This window comes from Peromyscus eremicus, chromosome 8a (assembly GCF_949786415.1).
Source record: "Peromyscus eremicus chromosome 8a, PerEre_H2_v1, whole genome shotgun sequence".
NCBI lineage: Eukaryota > Metazoa > Chordata > Mammalia > Rodentia > Cricetidae > Peromyscus > Peromyscus eremicus.
The window spans coordinates 20,511,281-20,533,636 of NC_081423.1; the positions used below are offsets into that span (position 1 = coordinate 20,511,281).

The 22,356-nt window shown below is 41.1% G+C and overlaps 1 protein-coding gene across 6 annotated transcripts in view; it reads right to left on the reverse strand.

Moving 5' to 3' along the window:
• Nucleotides 1–22,356, reverse strand: part of Tenm2 (teneurin transmembrane protein 2) — a 942,842-nt gene that overhangs the window by 548,155 nt on the left and 372,331 nt on the right. The window contains exon 5 of one of the 6 annotated variants that reach the window (XM_059270354.1): nucleotides 21,187–21,196. The exons of the other annotated variants lie outside the window; for them this stretch is intronic. Coding sequence (XP_059126337.1) covers nucleotides 21,187–21,196 — 10 coding nt within the window. The remainder of the gene's footprint in view (nucleotides 1–21,186; nucleotides 21,197–22,356) is intronic. 6 annotated transcript variants of the gene reach the window in all.

The window sequence follows — 22,356 nt, forward strand, 5'->3', positions numbered from 1 at the left end:
TCAACCCCTTCCCATTTAATGCTTTGGGATCATAGTAGGACAGCAGTAACTGAGATGGTAGAAAACAAAACTTAGATAATGGGTAACTATCCTATGTGCAGCCTTAGTACTAAAAGAATCATTTGTAAGCAAAGAGTAATGGCCATTTTAACCCAGGAGATCGAGCTCCGCCCCTTTTGAGAGCTCGTCTGGTGGTTCTAGCAGGAGGCACAGCTCCTCATATACTCTTACTCAAGACTGGCCCTTGCCAAGTAGACGAGTCCTCCTACCAGACTTTTTCTTTTGGGCCACCAACCAGCTCCTAAATTATGACACTGAGACTTCTTGTTAGTTATGAATGCTCAGCCTAGTTTAGGCTCATTTCTGGCTAGCTTTTTTTCTTTAACCTAAATTATCCTGTTTCTCTTTATCTACATTTTGCCTCGAGGCTTTTTACTTTTCTTTCCTTCCATATATCTTACTTTCAGTGCTTCTCTTGTTTGCTGGCAGATGCCCGGCTTCTGGCCCTGAGTGTCCTTGTCCTTCTCTTCTTTCTTCTTTTCTCAGTCTTCTTTTTTCTCCTATTTATTCTCTCTGCCCAACAGCCCCACCTATCCCTCTCCTGCCTGGCTATTGGCTGTTCAGCCTTTTATTAGACCAATCAGGTGCCTTAGGCAGGCAAGGTGAAACAGATGCAACACATATTTACATAATTAAACGCACATCCTTACATCGTTAACGAATGCAGCACAAACAAATGTAGCATACCTTTACACAGTTCAAGGAATATTCTGCAGCATAAACCACATCATTGCCTAGTTAAAGTAATACTCCACAACAGACTAGTCATCTTCTGTTTGGAGAAGGTTGTCTTCTTTGCCTGAGCATGAACACATAGCTTGGGAGGGATGTACATGGGATGGTGAGGGAGGAAGTGGACACCTGCCTAGCCAGCCAGCTCAGTCAAATGAATGGGCCCTGATGATCAATGGGGTGACAGGTCACTTTCGTGTCTTTTTTTTTTTTTTTTTAAGTCCTGTCCCTTTTGAAAGAATACATCTCAATCAATTATTTTCCTAGCTCTTTTCTCATTTCTGACCTAAAAAAGTATTTACCATGTTCTTTCTCACAAAGACAGGGAGGATGTGTATTTTGGATAAAAACCAATATGACAGCTCTTGATCCTACAGAAAGAAAATGTTAACTATCCCAAGAAGAGGTGTGATCAAACTTCCAGCTGGATATTCCTAAGAATCAAAAGCAGTTTGCTCTAGAGGTCCCTGCACAGCCATGTTTATTCCCACACTGCTCATGGCCAAGCTGTGGATTCAGCCTTGGTAGCCAGCTTGGGCTGAATGGACAAATGAAAACTGACATGCATATATACAGTGGAGTACTAGTCAGGTATAAAGAAAAAAAAATTACATCTTTCTCAGGAAACTAGATGAAGCTGGAGTTCATCAGGGTAAGCAAACTAAGCCCGTGTCACAAAGAGAAGGAGTGTGTGTTTTCTATCATTTGTTGAAATCAGGTGGAAATAAAACAATATAAAAACAACAAGGAGGCTGCGAGGAAGGAAGACAGGAAGGAAGAGAGGGGAAGAGAGGGATGGGAGCGACTAATGGGGGAATGAGACCAAAGCACATTGCACGCATGCACTGCAATGTTGTGAGGAAAGCCAGTTCTCCACACTCTTAATATATACGAAAGAAAGAAGAAACTATCAGAAAGGGAAAGGTGGCGGGGGCGGGGCGGGGCGGGGTTGCAGCAGGAGCTAAGTGCAAGGTGCTGGTGGCTAAGGGAGGGAAGATTTTACTACAGCTTGGCATTTCGAGATTCAAGTTGTAGCCTTCTTTGATTTCAGTTTCCACACTTTGGCTGGGATTTGAGTGGGAGGCCAGGGAATTAGTACATCAAGCTGGGGCTCTTTGTAATTTTTTTTCATCAACATCGTGAGTTGTGGTGAAACAGCGTGAGCTAATTTTGTTTTCAAACTTACAGAACAGACTTTCTAGGAAGAAAACAGAGAATCTCCTTGAGACATCGATGTCCCAAATACCAGTCAGGGGAATAGTCACTTTAAGAATTTTGCTGTTCACGTGTCATGAGATCTTTCATTCATTCAAGATTTTCTAAAAAACACTCTTTTGTTTTACATTACTCTTATGCATGGAAAACACATTCAGCCACAAGTCGACAATTCAGTTTTTGTTGCTGTTGTTTAATGTAAGGAGTACAGTGCAATGTGATTACATTCTAGCTAAATATCCCTGCCTGCTACAAAGAAGAATTGGAAACCTCTCCCTCAATTCAGCTAAATCCTCTTCAGTTTTAAAGTCATTGTGAAAAATCTGGCAGGGAACGGAGAGCTCCTTCTTAGGGGGAGTCAGCAAACTGGTCCAACAATCGTGCTTGTACACACAGGCGTTCAACGTGATTTTTACATATTTTAATGATTGAAAAACTTCAAAAGAACATTTCACAACATGGAAAATAGTATGAAATACAAATTTTGAGGTGCATTTATAAAAGGGGTTTGTGGAGCCATACCTCAGCACATCCATCTTTTCTACAGGTGCATTAGTGTTTCCCTGGCTGTGTTGGGGAGACTCTATGACTTGCAAAGATTATTTAAGTGTCTATTTTGGGGACTTCTGTAGGCTTATGCCACCCTAAATTATTTAACGTCACCTATAGACACAGGTACTGAGCCTGAAATCCTGTACAGTACCTATGGTATACACCTATCATACTTCTGTGAACAAGGGTAGCTAAAGAGGGGGTCTGAGAGCCCCTGAAAAAGCAACAAGGCTTTAGAGATGCCATTAGCCCAATGGGAAATGACTATATCAGAAGGAAGTACAGACAAAGATTGTACATAAGACACTTGCAAATCATAGTGTGCCTGAAATGCCTACAAAGGTACGTTTGGTGGCCGTTTGCTGTTGCTTGTATTAAGTGCCGTGTAAGAGAGTAGGCTCTTCATGTACTTGGGACAATCCCTTTTATTTCTTCTCCCCTGCATGTAAACATTAAAAATCCCTTCTGATGGACAATGTGATTACACGGTCCGGTTTCAGAGAGTGGCTATAGTTAGTCTCACTTAATGCACTTACCAGGACTAATGAGAACTATTCATGCACACCCAGAGATTAAGAGCCAGGGCTCAATTCTCAAAAGTCTGAGAAGGCAAAGAAATGATTAGCAGGCCTTCTGCACCAACAAGACTTCATCCACTAAGCTCATTTAAAAGACAACACAGCAAGGAAGCAAAGCAAAGCTATGACAGAGTGAATAGGCTCATCATCAAGGCATCTCCCATGAAAACAAGTCTTCGTTAATTGTTATGTAAAAGCAGTCAGGAGCGTAATTTGCAACTAATTTGTCAAAGGCAGGCACTGAAAATACAGCTGAATCACCTCCAGTTCTGGGAAAAGGGATTCTCTTCCACCTTGAATGGCAGCTCGGGACACTGGCTATGCCTGAGAACCACCTGAGGAGCTTTATTATGATCACGGCTTTAATTGTGCGTCTCTGTGCATTCAGGGTGATGACTGTGCACACATATGTAACGTGTCAAAATCAAATCAGGGTAGTTAGCATTTGCATCTCTTTCGACAATTGGTTTTGAATTTTGGGTTAATATGGGCTCAACGCACATATCTGTGTGGTCCCAAAAGGAATGATATTGTATTATGCATCAAAATACAGAGAACTAGAAGCCATGTAAAATAGAGTAGGATGCAGCAAAACAAACAAACACAATATTGTCTCTTGCTCTCTATGAAATTGAAACAAAGCTGACAAAAGAGGAGAATATGGAGTCTAGCAGAAAGAGGGGGAGTGGGGAGCTGAGAACACAAGGACTTTTTGAGAGCCTAAATTCCAGGCCAGAGTCATGTCAATCCATGAGACCAGTGTTTATTGGAAAGAGTCCTTGGTGTATTTGGCCAGGAATTGAGGCCAACAACTGACTCATGGGACCTCATAAAAAGAAAATGCTTCAGCACAGCTAAAGAAACAACCAATCAATTGAAGGGGGAGCCCCAGACTGGGAGGGAATCTTTGCCAGCTACATGTCTGACAGAGGATTAATAGCCAGAATGTACAAAGAACTCAGAGTCAAAAAAGCAAACCATCCACTCAAAAAATGGACCTGGGCTCTGAACATACGAGTTCTAAAAAGAAATACAAATGGTTATGAAATATCTCAAAATGTTCAACTTCTATAGCAACTAGGAAACGCCGGTCAGAACAGCAAAGATCAACAAAATAACTAGTTGGAGGAGGTTTGGGAGAAAGAGGACCCCCACTCACTGTTGGATTTGCAAACTGGTCCAGCTACTCTGGAATATCAGTATGGAGAACCCTCAAATGTCCCCGATGATGGAACTGTACCACTCCTCAGCAAACACTTGCTCAACCATGTTCATTGCTGAGCCACTGACCACAGCTAGGAGATGGAAGTAATCTCAATGTCCTTCAGCTGACAATGGATGATGAAAATGTGGTACCTAATACACTACGGAATACTATTCAGGTGCAAAAAGAGAAATGAAAGTATGAAATTTACAGGCCAATGAATGGAATCAGGAAAGGTCATAATGAGTGAGGCAACCCAGACCTAGAAAGACAAACCCCACATAGTCTGTCTCATCTGCAGTCCTTAGTTCCGCATCTTTATATATGACTATATAACCTGGAGTAACTGCAGAAACCAGGAAAGTGAAAAGAGACCATGGGGATAGGTAGAGAAGCAACAGAGAGGGGGGAATGGAGGGCACAAGTGATTTGAAGAAGGAAATGAGAAAAGCTGGTGGTAGTTTTAATTAGAAAAAGAGGAGGGAGATAAATACACAATAAAGGGGGAAGCATGTCCAAAAACGTTATAAGGAATCATAGTATAATCTATCTAAAATTACACACACACACACATACACACACACACACACACACATATGTCTGTGTATACATTTACATACATAGTTTAAACAAATTTTTTTCCATCTGGACTGACAATGCTCCCACCAAAAGCCATAGACCATGTAACAAAAACCTCAACATCAGACATGAAAATACCCCTTTTGGGTGGAGTTGTCTAAGAGACTTCCCAAACAGTAGAGACTGTGGGCATTGCCCTTAGTTGCCATCCAGAGGTTAAAGTTAAATCCCTATTGCAAAAGACACCTTGGACTTCAGACACAGGACCCAGAAGATTTCAGCTGGATCTGACCCTCAGAACACCCTCTCTGGGGACTAGCTTCCATGGTACAGAAAGTGCCATGAATGCTTCCAAGGGAGGGAAGCAACCAGTGCTTACTCATATGATGTCTATGGACTAAAACAATGAGCACCATGGCATAATAATCCTAAGAGTGCAGTAGTGGTACACATGCCATGGGAGTAACCAACCAACAGTTCTCCCAATGGACTCATCTAGAAAGAAGTCTGGTGTGGTACTGGAAACCTAGCAGGCTACCCAAGGCTAATGAAGTCGTGGATCTGGATCCACTAAACCAGCATAATTCTTAGCTACATTTTCAATATTTATACACATACTCTTAGATAAGTATAGGTCTCATCCCTCATCACATAAATTTCTTCTTTCAACAGATGGAGAGCATGACAGAAAACTGCAATAGACCAAAATGCAGAAATCAAGTCATTGTGTGGTGCCCAGTCCCAATTGATACATTGATAACATAAGTCCTACACCTAAGCTTCAGTGATTGTAAAGGAAGAGGATGGAAAGATTGCAAGAACTAGAGGAACAGAAAGTTTGTTGTGAGATTTCATCTCATAGGAATGCCAGAGATGCCACCCCCATGAAGTGCCATTCTTATCAGCACGGCTGCTTGAACAAGACCCAAACAAGAAACACCACCAGACATGCTAACATGGAATGGGGGAAATCTCATAGGGATCAAACCTTAGACAAAAACTATAGGAAACTAAGGCATGCCGAGAGAGGGAAAAGTAGTGTTCCCTAGGGCAGAGTCCCCATTTGGCTATCCAATATCAAGTGGTCAGCCGTGAGATACATACAAGTAATATATGTACTGAGTGGACTGCATTTATGTATTTAGGAGTGTGTATATATATGCATATGTATAGATACATATATGTATTTGTACATACATTCATATCTAACAACAATGAAAGAAACAGAGGCCATGAATTTAGAGAGAGGAAGGGAATACATGAGAAGGGTTAGAGGAAGAAAAGGGAAGGAGGAAATGATATAGTAATATTTTGATTTAAAAATATTTTTAAAAACAGTGCTTAATTTGGTGATTCTAGTATTTGGCTTCAGGGGAGGATTGCTATTCTGCTACTCTCCTGCCACAAAAGTGGATGCCCAGGTAGTGTTCCAACACTTGGTTGGGATTAGAAACTATGCTAGTAAGTACAGAGGAGGTGCCAGAAATAGGGGAATCTAGAGAGAGTTTTTTGGAGGCTGAATTTTCTATATGTCTGGAAACACTGTGATCTCCACTCAAGGTTTATGATACATTTCTTACAAGTTTTGATAGATGGAATTGCCAAAAAGTACTTCCCATCAATTAACATGTTCTGCTTCCATGATTTATTTTTCCCATGATTTAGCATTATTCTTTTAAATAGTTAATAGAGCTGATCGTGCTGGGTTTGTGGAATTCCAACCTCTAGCTAAGTCTTTGGGGGAACATCACTCACATTCTATAAGGAACAGGCCCACAATCGACTACACTTCCTACACGGTGATGGCAGAACACTACACTATGGATGCCACACGGGGCAAAGCCCTTTAAGTAGATGTTGACCTTGGCATTATTATCCGTCTGCCTGTCTACTGCTAGAAAGAATCATCCAAGATTCAGTGTTTTAACCACCACCTATCCTGTTACCCCATCCATGTTTAAAAATCTTTGCCTTAATCAACATTATATTTTCATATACAGTTCTTCTAGGAAGGAACACCAAATGACAGTTCCTCAGCCCTCCAGGAACTATTCCTTAGGGGAGTCGTTTTTAGAACTAAGCCAAAATGGAATCAAGTCCAATCTTTTAGGAGACACCCAGTCCAATTTTCAGGGAAAATATGTAACTTTATTAAAAAGCAGCCATCAGATAGACATGGTGGTACCTACTTATAATCCCAGCACTTGAGAGGATTATGAGTTCCAAGCCATCCTGGGATACACAGAGAGTTTAAGGCCAGCCTTAAACTATACAGTGAAGCACTGACTTGAAAATCCAAATACTGGACATTCAGCTTAATTGTGGAGCACCTATGCAGTATGCACAAAACACTGTATTCCATTTCCAGCATGACAGGGGAAGATCAGCCATGGAAGTCCTGGCTGTGCATGAACCGAGAGTCATTGAAGTTTGGATGAGAGACTTTTAAACTCCATTTCAAGTTCTACTGCTCTCAGTTTTTTGTTTTTTCAATTTCAAATCAAATACCTTGGCTTAACTTCTTGACCAATGTAGACATTTTTTTCCTTCTAGACTTTGGAGATTTGGAAGGGCAATTTTGGGGCAGTGGACTCTTATAAGTCAGGCTTCCCAAAGGCTATGATATTTTCATTTATTGAGTACCATATACACAAAACACCGGTCATTCTGTTCTGATTGGTCCTCATGAACTCATGAGTTAGATAATATCATCTCTAATTACGGATGAAACATGTGAGTCTCACTAAGGCTGTGTACGATGCTCCATGTCACACTTTAATCAGTGACCATTCTGTGTTTCAGACCCAGGGCTGTCTGACTCCAAAGCTTGGGCTCTCAATTTCCAGTGCACACTGCCAACTTGAACTGCATAAGCCAACCAGGCAGCCCTTTGGGGGATCAGAAGAACTAGCAATGGCCTCATTCCCAGCATGAACACATGCAACACTACTGTCCATCTGCCATAATTCCACAGTGGATTGATGCTGTTCAAGAAGAAAGCCCAAAGGCCGTTTGGGCAGCTTCTCAGCAGTTCAGTACTTTATTTGTTAATCTAATCAATCCATTTTCTTTTGGGGGGTGGTAGCACCTGAGTAGATACTCATTTTTCTACTTCACTGCTTACTGGGTCTGAATAAACACAGTTGTTTCTGCCAGAAGCACATCTCCCAACTGGATGAGCCCTTGAGCTCTGTATGTTGAAAATCTTGGATATCCTGTTAATGAATAGTCCACAGCATAGGCAGTGTGTTTTAAATGGTGCTGACAGTGAGGTCCTGTCTCCACTAATATTCCTTCCTGAGCCCAGGTCCTGACTGTGTCCAAATCATCTGAGATGTTAATTAAAAATACAGATTCCTCAGCTTTACCCAGGATACACTGAATCAGACTATCTCTGGGTGATGATCCAGAAAACTGTGTTACCAACAAAACCCCAGGTAACAGGACTGCACAGCCAGAATTAGGAAGCAATTTACTAAGTTAGAGCGAATGGGGGCAATTGCTCTGGGCCAATTCATTTGACTTTTCAATATTTATTGACCTACTACAATTTACCAAGTACTTTCCTAGACCCAGAGAATAAGCTATGGGCAGGGAACCTAGGGTCTATCATAAGTTTACAATATGGTGAGTGAAGCCTGGCTGTCAGAAAGGAGATACATATCTAGACCATGTGAGGGGTTGCATTCCTGTGATGGAATGAGGGCCCAAAGGTGGAGAGAGTTACAAGCAGGGCTGCAGTGAGATCTGTGGTTTGCAGCCAAAACATAGGGTCAGCGAGACACCCTGGCCTCATAAACAGTTCTGAAAAGCACAGCTGAGATGCTTACAGTCAGCTTCAGATCTCAGGAGTGCTTTTGATGTGTCTCCCACTTTCAGGAAGGGTGCACTCCTAAGAACTATCGGATTGGCCCCATAGCAAGGAGTCTGTTTCTCTTTCCCCAACCTGGGAGACTTCCCCAGTTCATCAATTCCTTGAAAATCCACTTGGAAAATGTCGTATCGCCCAAGCACAAAGAGCTACTGCATCTTCTCCCTGGTGTCCAGGGCAACTGGTGTTGGAACCATATTCTGCTGGCCTACAGTAGCATGCTCTTCTTAAAACACCATAAAGTAAGTAACAGTGTTCGTTAGAGTCTGAGGAGGGAGGGCAGGCCAGGAAATAAGATAGGAGACATGGGAAGTCACTGTAAATTCCTCTCTATTCACTTATTATTCCTTTTAAGCTAATTTTAACTGAGTAAAATGGTGGTAGAAGACACAGGATAGCTGGACTGAGGCTTCATTTTTGCCTATATGGCATTGTCTATTTCTTTCCCTTAAACTTACACAGAAGAACCAAAAGGAATTGTTCTTATTATCTTAGGTCTCGTGTCTTCTACTTATGAACCAATATGCTAAGAATATTTTTTTGGTGTGTGTATGTATGTGTATATGTGGTGTAGAATGTGTTTGAGTGGGTGTGTGCATCTAGATGCCGGAGGTGGATATCAGTGGTGTTCATCCATAGCACTCGATCTTATTTTGCAAATTTTGTTTTCAGATTTCTTTATTCTACTTGATCTATATGATTATTTTGCCTGTATGTATGTATGTGTGCATACCACATGCATACTTGGTGCCCACAGAAGTCAGAAGAAGGTGTCAGATCTCCTGGAAGCAAAGCTGCAGACAGTTGAGAGCTGCCGTGTGGGTGCTGGGAACCAAATCCAGGTCTTCTGCAAGAGCAACAAGTGCTTTTAAGCCCTGAGCTATCTCTTAAGCCCCTCTTACCTTATTGTTTGAGGCAAAATCTCCCAGTGAACCTAGAGCTCATCAATTCTAGGCTGTTTGGCTTCTGAACCCCAGTGATCCACCTATCTCCACCCTCCTGGGCATTGTGGTTACAGATGTTCACTCTCATACCCAGTCCTTTTTTTTTTTATTTGTCGGGTAGAAATCCAAACTCTGGTTCTCCTGCTCTGGTAGCAGGCACTTTACTCACTCAGACATTTCCCCACCCTCTCCAGCTCCTGATGCCTCAGGAATGGTGCTACTACTAACTTAGCAACTGAAAGAATGAGGAGAAATGTGGTGCAAACTGACTCATGGTGCACAAAAATGGAAATCTTCAGTGCAGGAGATAGAAATCATGTTATTTTTTAAAAACGTGTATTTCAAAATATAGGATACTGGTCACCCACCCAATGACATCAGTGACAGAATGTCAAACACAACTGGGTGTCCAGAACATTTCCACCAGAGATAGAGTGTCTTTTAAGTTGACACAAAAGCCTCCAATTAGCAGAAGTAGAAAGTCTGTGGGTTGTTAGCATGCCTTTAACAACACCTGCTCTTCTGGTGTGTGTGTGTGTGTGTGTGTGTGTGTGTGTGTGTGTGTGTGTGTGTACTTAGTTTCTCTATGTGAAATGGTGACATGTTTGCATATTTCCTATATACACTTCTATTCACTGTAAATCACTCCTGGATTATTTATACTACCTAATGCAGTGCAGATTCTAAATAAATGGTTCTTCTAGTACATTGTAGTGACAAGGAAAAAGTCCTATACAAGTTCAGTACTAACACAATTTAAAACAAATCCAGCCTTTGGTTGATTGGGTCCATTATGTGGAGACTACAGATACAAAAGCTATCTATCTATCTATCTATCTATCTATCTATCTATCTATCTGTCTGTCTGTCTGTCTGTCTGTCTGTCTGTCCGTCCGTCCATCCGTCTGTCTGTCTATCTATCTATCTATTATCTTTCTCTCTTTTAATGTTACCTATATATCATTACTATTATAATTTCTGTCTACCTATAATTACTTATTACTTCATGCTGGCATTCCCCTCTAACTATCTTCTCTTTATTTTCATTTTAGAAACACTTAATTTAAAGGAGATATTGCTTTAAGTATGATGCATGTAGCTAAATCACAGGTGTTATTACAGATGTGCTGAAAAAGCATGGTGCTAGGAAATGGGAAGTGTGGTAAATAGCATATAACTAAAACTCTTTTGTTTACTGATGGAAAAAGAGAAACCTGAGAAGTAGAATAATGAGTTCACAGCGACAATGACTATTTAGTAGCAGAGACGGTGACAGCATGTGGTGTGTGTTCAGTGCTGTTTCAAGACAGAAGTCTATCCACCAATAGCAGAAGTCCTTGAATGGAAAGGAATGTGATCTGAAAAACCAACTCTCAGCTGCTCCGTTTTGTGTTTGAACTCAGGAGGAACAGGGGAAAATGTTTTTGTAGTCCTGAGTTGTCCTTTCAAACTATGGGCCAATGAAATGCCAACAGGTGTCCCTGGACCTCATGTCCTACTTCTTCTAAAAAGTAAGGCAAAATAAATACAACTCAAACCTACCAAAACAAGTTGAAAACATAGCCCTACTTAGTACAAAAGGCTCCAAACATTAAGGAAGGTGATGCTATCAAGTCCTTATTATAAGAGGTCATTTTGCCACCAAGCATTCATTTTCTTCTTCTGTCCTTCAAAATATGGTTTTGGGTCTTGAATGACTGAAAAATGTATTCTTTCCAAATTTCACTTGTCCTTGCAGATGATTTTTCTATTCACAAAGGAGGTAGAGACTCCATGTTCACAGAGAAACATGGCAGAACCTTAGCACCTCCCACTGAAATCAAAACCTGCAGCAGTAGATGTCCCTGAGCATCTGAAGCAGAGAGGTGGTGTTAAACACTGTTCCCCTTCCCTTAGCTAAGAGAACTTAGTAAAAACGATCCCACCCCCTCAGCTGTGACAGCCCTCTGATGTGCAAGTGTGCAGCTGGACACGTTATGGAGGAGAGACCACTGAAAACACCATACTCAAGCATCACTTAGAGGCATGTCAGTTTGTGAAGATCACCCGGGGTGGGTTTACGCAAGCTTAGTTGAAACAAGGTGCCCATTCAATATGTTCTTTTAATGCAATCAAGAGACTGGGTGTCAGTAGACATCTGAGGCCGGTGTCTGCATGACACCGCCTACTGCTTTACCATAAATGCCATTCTTATAAGTAGAAGGAACATACTCTAAAATACAAGAGTGTAAGCTAGTTTGATAAATTCATAAAGCAGGAACCTAGTTATCTATTATCCTTATTAAATATCATATACCATGCATGGGTATATGTGATATATTCTTACATGACTGGCTATGCAATGGATTTCCTTTACAGCTGTGTCCCACAAATACATACTCAGGACTGCATGACACCCCTGGACAATAAGAGAACTTCATCTTCACTATTATCCAACAGGCTACATCATGGCTGATGCCAATATTTCTATGTGGTGGGTGCTTACATTTTCTTTTTAAAAAAAGACATACGGAGATGAATACAGGAAGGGATAATAACGCTCATCTCTCTGTTACCACCTGTGTACAGATGAAAATACACCTGTTAGGTCTCCTGCAGTGGCAACAGAGTTCATGGAGGGTCACTTCTGCTGTTCTCTTTCATCTCCATCACCACAGTTACACTGGGCTTGGGTTTCCCCATAGGCTGCTCTGAGCCAATGACTGAGCATGGTTGCCCATTTCCATTCAGTGTGGAAAATCTCCAATGGGCACCTTTGACTGCTGGAAATCCCAGTGTCCTAATATGTTTTTAGAGCGTGTCATAGCCTGACACTCTTGCCCCATAACCCTCTTCTTCCCTACTCCTGTTTGCTGATACAGCTCTCACATTGGTGGATAAAGGTCCTCTCCCACTCTGTATCAGTCTTCACAGGTGCTTTTCCAGTAAATCTCTCTCATACCTAATTCTGTCTTAAGACCTACTTCTCAGAGGACCTCAGCATTGTTCCAAAAGTCCAGATACTGTCAAATAGATAACTCTACACAGAGTTTAGAATGAAGAGCTAGCTGGGACTCAGACGTGCCCCATTGGTTATAATGGGAAGGGGGAAAAATGTCCTGTCAGCATTTTGTGTAAACTTATGACCACATTTAATCACCCAGAGTGTACCTTCACTGACTACCAGATGTGTCATTAGCCATTTCTGAAAAACGTGAAATAAAATCAGCCAGCCTGAGAATGCTGTGGAATAAGTCAATACTAACAGATGGTGTTTATTTTGTCACTGCTGTGTTAAAAAATTACCACCTAGTCCCATCAAATCCATTTCTTTAAGGTGGAAGCTTTATGTAAAAACTGCTAGGGAAAATGCAATATTTTATCAGCTGTCATTGAGTTCCTTAAAATATGAGCACTTGTTTTCATGGTTTTCAGTTTTCTAGGACATGGTGCAATACACAGGAGATGGGTTTGTATAAATCTGACACGATGGAGCATTTTGCCAGCAGCTCTGTCTTGCAACATGCAATCTGTTTTGTTTTTCAAACAAAGTTGGTCCACGAGTTCCTTAGAACTGTGGTGCTTTGAGGACGAAGACCGCAGTTCCTCAATTAAACACATTGTGAAGCAGTGCGGTGTAGACGGCCCACACTGTGGGGCCCTTTAGACACATCTACCACATGCCTTTTGAGTTGTAGACACATAGAAAATCATCCCCAAAACAGTGCCACACTAGAATGCCTAAAGACATGGGAGCAAAGTCCACGATATAAGAAACGAGAAAGCTAAAAACTAGAAAGGGCCTTATGATACCAAGTCTTCATGAAAACACAGTGAGAAGCTCCCCTAAAAGGATGCTAAGGGTTGGGGAATATAGTTCAATGCTACAGTGCTTGCTTAGTGTGAAGTCTCCTGTACTGTTGAAAGCAAACTAGAGTGTAGAGTGGCATACAGCCAGGCTGTATCGAACAAACCAAGGCTCCCCTCCTCAGGCTGACTGCATTTATAGCCCCGCCAAAGCCAATTTCTGCTAACTGTGTCCCCGGTTCATGGAGGATTAAGTGTTCAGTGTCTTTCACAGTGCCTGGCATACAGGGAGTGCTATGTGAATATTATTATTTTAAATTGTATCATGTATTATTATAGAGAAAGCCCTCAGAGCGCTTTCCTCACAGTGTTCACAGTGAGTCTTGCTAAATGGTAAAATTGCCGGCAATTTTCAGTGGTTATTTTTTTTTCTTGGCTTATTTGTTTATTCTGATGTTTCCAACACATAGACAAATGTACCATTTGAAAAGAAGGGAAAAGGAGAAGAATAAGAAGAAAAAAAAAACTCACCTGTTTTTATAGTGCTTGATTTTACTGCTATAAATAGTACATAATTGGATACGTAAAATTTAATTTTTTTTTGTTTTATGCTCAAAGTACCTTAATCATTTAGTATTTCTTTGAAAACACCTCAACAGAAACATGTGTGAACTCCTGATCCCAATACTGGGACCCAAGTGAACACAACTGCATATCAATCAGTGTGAAGCTAGAATGAAGAACGAACACTAAGAACGTGGAGAAATAGATTTTTAATGATAAATGAGCTGTGGAATGACTATGTTTCCCTTTCTGGTCATTCTTTCCTCTTCAGAATGCTACGGTCTCCACAGAAAGCTCACCTAGATATGTAGGCTCTCATATGCAAATGAGTCAGTTGTGACACAGGCACCATTTTGTTTAAAAATAACTGAAATAAAACAAGCTGTTTCTAGGCACCCCTGGTAGACCCTGAGGTAATTTTCTGAGATTATCAGAGATCACATCATGAAAGGTCAGCAGCAAAACACCAAATGATCCAATTAAAGTACAGATATCACCTCACCCATGTCCTAGACATGCTTTCAAAGGACACACACTTAACCACATGTTTTAAAAAACTGCTAACAGACATATCAATTGGTAGGAGCCTTCGTGGTGAGGAGGCTGGGGCCATTCTGGACCACGATGCTTCCTTTCTCCCTGGATTTCAACATGTTAACTGGAGAATGGGAAAGGGGACTCTAAACTGAGGGGACTTCCTCATTCCTTATGGCTCTGTCTTCTTTAATGCCTATACCATTGGCTGCTCTAGTGATTCCAGGCAGTCCAGTAAAGCTATTGTGGTGTGTTCATCTTCTCTTTCTCTCTTGTTTTTTTTTAAATTGCAAATAGTCAGACTGACCACTAAAAAAAATTCCAGAACATTTCTTCTGAACATCGTCTGATTCTGTAAGACTGACCCTTGAGATAGTGAATGAGGTTACCATAGTAACTCATCAGGCCTCACTTCTGCTGAGACCTACCTGCCTTCTTCCATTGTAAATGTGTTTCCATTTTAAAGTCCTTGCTGCATCCAAGTGGCTGGTGCTCACAGCACCTGGAGGAAGGAGGACTTCCACCTAAACACACAGTGACCTTCAGAGCTGAAGAAGAGATGTCTGTGAGGAAATGAATCTCAACACACGGCTTCGGCTCTCTCTCATGTACTTCAATCAGGGAGATGTGCATCATTTTTTACCTAAGACAACTGACTTTTCCATCCATAATCTGAAATACTAAGGAGAGGAAAACCCGAGCCTCTTTCTGAAATGATCTTTTTTGGTCATTAAGTATGAATATGTCTTCCTTACACATTCAAAAAGGTGACGGACAATCTTTCTTCCACGCACGTGCTCCATGTATCACAAAGAAAGAAGTCTTATTCTGTAGAATGCAGAATGAAACACGGCGAATACTAATAAGTAATCGATAAGGTTCAAGTCCTGTGATGTGTCAGGCACTAAGGGCTTTAATGCATTATTGTATCAAATCATTGAACCACTCTTATGGGAAACATACTTTCAGTATTTGCATTTTAGAGAAGAGGAAATTGAAGCTACAAGGTGGTGACTCCCTAGAGATAATGTCACTAGTCAGGTGCATGCTAGATTGGAACTCAGGTTATCTAGATGGACAGAGTGGCAATTATCTGACTATATAAGCTGCTAATCAAGTGTCACACTTCTGAGAAAGCCTTGCGATTCATCTGTCCTTGCTGGTGTAGCCTCTCTATTCCTCCAACCATCTTTAAAAGCAAAATGTGGCCTCCAGCAGCAACAAAGACATAATTTATTCATTTATTTTTGACACAGCTTATTTTTTATCCCCTATCCATTGTAGGGCCACATTTTAGGAGTAGATGCTGATCTTTCAAGAGTTCTTTAGGTCAGGAGGGTTGCAACCTAATGAACAGGCAAGTTACTTTGTAAAAAGATTTGCAGGTCTACAGTCCCTTTGGCCATCTGATCTTCTCTTATGAGAGGCAGAATTTTCCATCTATGAGAGATTCATTAGAACGGTGCCATGCTGTGGGATGGTCTGTATGTCAAGTGTGTTGCTGATTGGTCAGTAAATAAATCACTGATTGGCCATTGGCTAGGCAGGAAGTATAGGCGGGACAAGGAGAAGAATTCTGGGAAGTGGAAGGCTGAGAGAGAGAGACATTGCCAGCTGCCACCATGACAAGCCGCATGGGAAGATCCCGGTAAGCCACGAGCCATGTGGCAAGGTATAGATTAATGGAAATGGATTAATTTAAGATATAAGAACAGTTAGCAAGAAGCCTGCCACGGCCATACAGTTTGTAACTAATATAAGTCTCTGTGTTTACTTGATCGGGTCTGAGTGACTGTGGGACTGGCGGGTGAGAGAGATTTGCCCTGACTGTGGGCCAGGCAGGAAAACTCTAGCTACAGTGCCATTTTTAAGGAAGAAGGAAACTGTCCTCACTAGACATCTGCCAAACCTTGGTATCTGCCAAAATCTCCATGGTAAACTTCGTAGCTCAAGAAAGCTTTGAAGGAAACTTCTATTCTCTAAAAATTTGTGGCTGTATGGTACTTTCTTACAGTAGCATCAGCAAACAAAGGCACTTGTCTGTCTTGAGTTACTACAACTGAACATTTGTCTTCAATACTTTTTCAAATAAACTGAGTTTTTTGCCCTGAAAAGTGCTGTACATTTTCACAATGTTTTTGTTAGCAGTGGCAAGAGGCAGCATCTCATAAATGTAAGAGTAAATTTTTCCTGAACAAGAATGACAGATACAGCAACGAATCCCCAGTACCAACCACAGAGATACTAAATATACATTTCTTACCCACAGCATTTGAAAGATCAGGGCAGTGACTCCTTAGGAAAGAACGCAACTAATTAGAGAGGAAAATGGGGGAGAGACAGAAAGAGGTGGGGTAGGCTGTGGGAGAATAAGAGTTTATTGCTTGGGTTATTGAAGAGTTCTTCCAAGACAGCATGTGGCAACTTAGTGTTCGATGTGTTTGTGGTATGAACCAGGAGGGCAGAGCTTGCTTCAAAATAAAAGGGCTAGATAACTTCCAATTTGCACAGAAGTTTCATTGCCTCTCTTTAACTACACATTTGAGTTGCCTTTCAAAAATATACTTATATTCAATGGCACAAGCATTCCACAAATCTCCCCTCAAGTTGTTTCCTGAAGTGGTAAAAAGCTTGAGAGCAATGAGGAGGGAGGATTATCCACTGACGACTATCAACTCTACAGCAACCCCTCAGATCCCTTCTTAAATATCACCCTACTGTCAAAGCCACCAAGGTAGCTTTAAGTACAAATTGAAGGCTGGAGGTCTAGATGCCCCAAGAGCTTATGTGTGGGCTCACATTTGGCCTTTCCAATAGAAAGCCTTGTATTCCTAGGCTAACAGCTTTGGTTCTATATGTCACCGATCTTTCCACTAATAATTTGATGATAGTAATTGAACTGGGATATCTCTTAACAACGTGCGTGAATTAACTGAGTTAACGCATGCAAAGATACTCACATAGTAGATGTTCCTTTCAGTACTACTATAACAACTACTAACATCTCAGTAAGAAAAGGATTTATTAAAATAGATGACATAATTTGATGTTTATAAAATAGCATATTCCATGGCATACTTTATTCATACAATAAAGTACTGCAACAAAATTCTTCTTTTGTTTCTCACTTATAAAATGTAGAATAATTCACAAGAGTTTTGGGGGTGAGGAATCCATCTTCACATTTGGACTCAAATTTGGCGTTTCCAATAGAAAGCCATGTATCCCTAGGCAAACAGCTCTGGTTTTGTACATCACAGGTTTTTTTCCCCATCAATAATTTAATGATACCCCTATATATAAAATGCCAATATGTGCTTTCAATCTTGATGAGTTAGATACGCTGTAGTACTAAGGCATGGGACATAGACTGAGTTTCCAGAATGCAAAAGCTTCAATGCTCTCCCCTCCAAGCCCTCAGTGCAAGCCAAAGGCAAACCCTGTGCTCAGCCACATGAGAACCAAGCACCAGGCAGTTTCATTGGGGAAGAGCATCAACCAACTGGGACAGGTGGCCAAGGCTGAGACCATCTGTCTCCTGCAGAAGCATCCAGTGAGTGTTAAAGACCTCATCAGAGAAGCCTCGGTGTGCACTTTATGAGTGTTAGTCAGGATTCTTTTACTGATTATGACAGGAAAAGAGTAACTGGCACTGGGGGTCCCCTTGCCAGCTGCGGGTGTAGGCCCTTGGTTTGTCCCACTACTGCATCTATGTAGATCTTGCAGTGCATCCCTTTCTAACGCTGGTGGAACCAGAGGCAAGCACAATTGCCAGCCAGCCACCTAAGAAACATTTCTTTTGTCCAAGTACTACATGCATTTTTAATTGAAAAATACTTCCAATTACATTAGAATGATCATAAATAAGAGTACAATGTGTTAGAGGGTGAAGCTGGCAGGCTATTCATAGATTGATTGTTATTAAAATTAGCATTATTATGATTCCATCAATTATTTCTGCACTTTGGAACGTTTTGTTTTCTTCTAAACCTCTTTACATGCTTTTGTGAGTTTCATTATAATGTCAGGTGCCCCTTTCATGGGAACATAAATTTCCTGTCTGACAAAAATGGTTTTTCCTATCGCAGGAAGCCATGCTATTTGGGCCATGGAGAAAGTGACAATGTTATTTCTAATGCTGCTTATGCTTATTCTCTCACACAAACCCAATTATCAGCAGCTTTTGGGATTCTATTACATCCAACCAGATGTTTATATAAAACACCACTACACCCTTGGTTTTAATGATAAGCATAATGAACATTATTCTATTTCATATAAACAATATTTTCCTAAGAGGCTAACAATATTTGCACACCAAAAAAAAAAAAAAAAAAGGAAGAAGAAGAAGCCAGGATGACATCATAGGAACCATCTTTCATTTTTAAAAAACTTTTATTGAGTTTGTTCTTTGGTAGTTGCATACATGTATAACATGCATTCTGATTACTGTAAATTCCTTCTCTTCCAAAATTTCCTCTCATCTCTTGTTATCTAGCTATTCCCCCTAAAGGTCACCTTCTCACATCGATCAGGTTTTATTGTTTTGCTTGTTCTTTATGATACCCACCAAGTTTAACCAGGATAATCTGTGTGATGAGGGGTTTGAAACTATCCACCGGAACCCAGTCAGAGCCTCGGTGGATGCATAGCTGAAGACAATGTCTGCTCATCCTCCAGATTCTGTAAGTAATCGATAGTTTAGCGGAAATACAGGGCTCTGTGAGACCACCTCAATCCATAAATCTTGTACCTGCCCAGTGCAGATAGCCACAATTCCTGTGTCACAGTGTGTCATGCCCAGAATACAGTATTCCACAGCACTTCTTCCTGCCTTTGCACCCTTACATCCTTTCTGCCCCTCTTTTTGCAATGTTCCCTGAGCCTTAAAGGGGGTGAGATCAATGTCCTGTGAAGGGCTGAGCACTCAAACTGTCGGTATCTTGAGCATCCATGTGTCTCTGCATTGACTGCTATTTTTTTTTTTTGTAAAGAGAGCTTCTCTGATGAAGGCTAGGAGCAACATTTGTTCATAGCTATAAACAAATGTCCAGAAAGTGGCTTGGCAACATGGCAGTTCCTCTAAACATCAATTTTAGGTTACTCCCTCTGGCTTAAGTCCTCATCACCCACCGGTTTACACTGAATTTAGAGTACCAGGTGTGAATTCTACCTTGTAGAGAGGGAACTCCAAGGCATTCCTAGAGTGGTTTTATTTTAGTTTGTGTTTTCTTCAATATTTCTATCTCTTTATCAAATTCAATTTTCATAGCCTAAATTATCTTCCTGTTTGTGTTTTCTTGGCCTTTGTTCCAGGGTTTATTCATGTCCTTTTTGAGACGTTGGACATATTGGTAGTTGTTCTTTTGAATTTGATATTCTGAGTGTTACCTAAGTTGCCCTTACTGGGAACCATTGAGAGATTCATAATTATTTAGAAAGACATGCTGTTTTGCTTTTTGTGGTGTGTTTTGTATGATGGGACTTAAGCATCTGGAGTTGGATGGTTAGCTGTGTCTTTTGGTATAGATATCTGACTCACCTCTCTTGAGCAAGGGTTTCTATCTATTTGCTATTACCCAGGCTTGGTAGGTTTTAGGTTATATTGAGTGATGCTTGCAGTTCAGACTGTGGCTATTCAGGGTTGAGTCATGATTGGAAGAGCAGAGATGGTCCTGGCTCAGCTAAGGAAGGGTACAGTATCCAGTCCTATCACCAGGCTCTCTGCCAAATGAGCCAGTTGTCCAGTTCTCCTTAGGGGTTCTTTGAAGACAAAGTTAAGAGTTCCAGAGAGAAGTGGAGGTGAGGCCTACCATTGTTGTACACCACCCCTTAGCACAGACCTCACAATGACAGAGCTGGGGAAGAGGGGGTCCCAGAGTGACCAAGAGGGCAAGGCTTCCTGTGGAGCATGCAAGTCCTTGCCAAAAGTTCTCAAATGGCAACCTGAGGTACCAGAGGGAGGGAGGGATGAGGATAATCTGTGGAGCAGGCCAAAGGATAGGTGAAGATTCCTAAATGGTGGAGTTGGTGTCCAAGAAGAAGGCATTAGAATCTACCATCTTTCTTTTGAATTAGAGGCATGTCTATTTTCTTGATGTATGGATATTTCCACTAAAAAGTGGTTAAGAGACAGATTGCTCTCTCCAAGGTCATACAATGTCCCTTTGTCCAGCATTGCCATGCTGTAGGTACTACCCACCTGCTAATCTCTAGTCATCAGCTTTACTACTGCAAGGCCACAGTGATGGTTCAAGCAACCTTTATTTTATTTAATGGCTCCAAAGTTCGAGCCTAGTGGTGGCAGTAATGTAGATATACCAAAGATTTCATAAAGCTATTCTTTGAAAGGAAAAGATGAAATAATATAAACTGTTTGGAGAGAGTTTATTTTATTGTATTATTCATCTTTTACTGTGCCTAATTTATGTGTTACATATTGTTGCAAATGTATACAGGAAAAAAAATAAAAACAGAGTACATAAAAGGTTTAGTCCTAACAGCAGTTTCTAAAATCTTCCAGAACTCTTTGAATATATCCCTCCCCACATGCGTGATGATGATGACGATGATTGTCCTTGGTATCTCTGTCACTCAGTCTAGCTACCCTGGACCACCATCCTCTACTACACATGTCCTGGTGTCTCTACTGTCTTAGTTAGGTCTTGTATTCTTGTGTTTTCCACACTTGAGCAGACTACATTTCCACAGCCATGCATCTCCTGAGGGCCTGTCCTGCTTGCGTTGTTCCTCTGCTCCTAAATCAGCATTCCAACTCTACCCAAGAGGACATGCCAATGCCTCACCATTTTCAGTAGCTCCACTGCATTTCAAACCATCTTCTTCCCTGGGGCCTTCGGTTTTGAGTCATCTTTCTCTCACTTGCCCCAAATCTCTTGATAATGCCTTTTTGCCTAGGAACTTCTTCCCCCTCTCTTTCCCAGGAAGTTGTTTTAAGTTAAGGTACCCAATATATTTATTTAAATTTTCTCTGCAAGTCTATAAGCAATATAAAGACAGGGATTTTTTTTTTTTTTTACATCACCACCACCTCAGTGCCTACTACTATATCCAGCATATGACAGACTAAGTATCTATTATAAGATTGGAATGATTAATGAACTCATTCAGCGGGGAGCCTAGGGGAACACTGTGAAGGACAGTCCACTGTAGCCTGGAGGTAAAGTCTCCAGAGCCTGTATTTTGAAGAATGAGGAGGAGAACGGAAAGATAATGAAGAGACAGACTAATGACACTTAACCGGGTGGTTAGAAAACACACACTTCTTAAGAATGAAGTCTTCCTTGGCCAGTGAAAGAGCTGTCGTCACAATAAAGCGTACACCATCCGAGCCATCCCTTCGAGTGTCATCTCTCAGCCCATCGCAGGTGGCCACTTCAAAGGGTCCAGCTTTCACTTTCCTACAGGTCAGGGCGAGCAACTTCGCTTTAAACTCATCAATACGATCAAATTCCTTCTGTAGAATATTGATTCAGCATAAAAATCTACAAAGCTTATAATGTCAGACAGTGTCAATTTCTAATAACACATACCAGGAAGGCAGCCTGAGAAATTAGATTCTTGGGTTTCCTTATTAAATTACCATTTCTAAAGTAATAATTTGCATGTAGCACTGGTACAAAAGACTAGTTAAGAGCTGAACTATGAATCGACTGTATTGAAATTAATCACGACCCGATCTCTCCCTTACTTAAAACAACTTCAGGTACTCCTAAT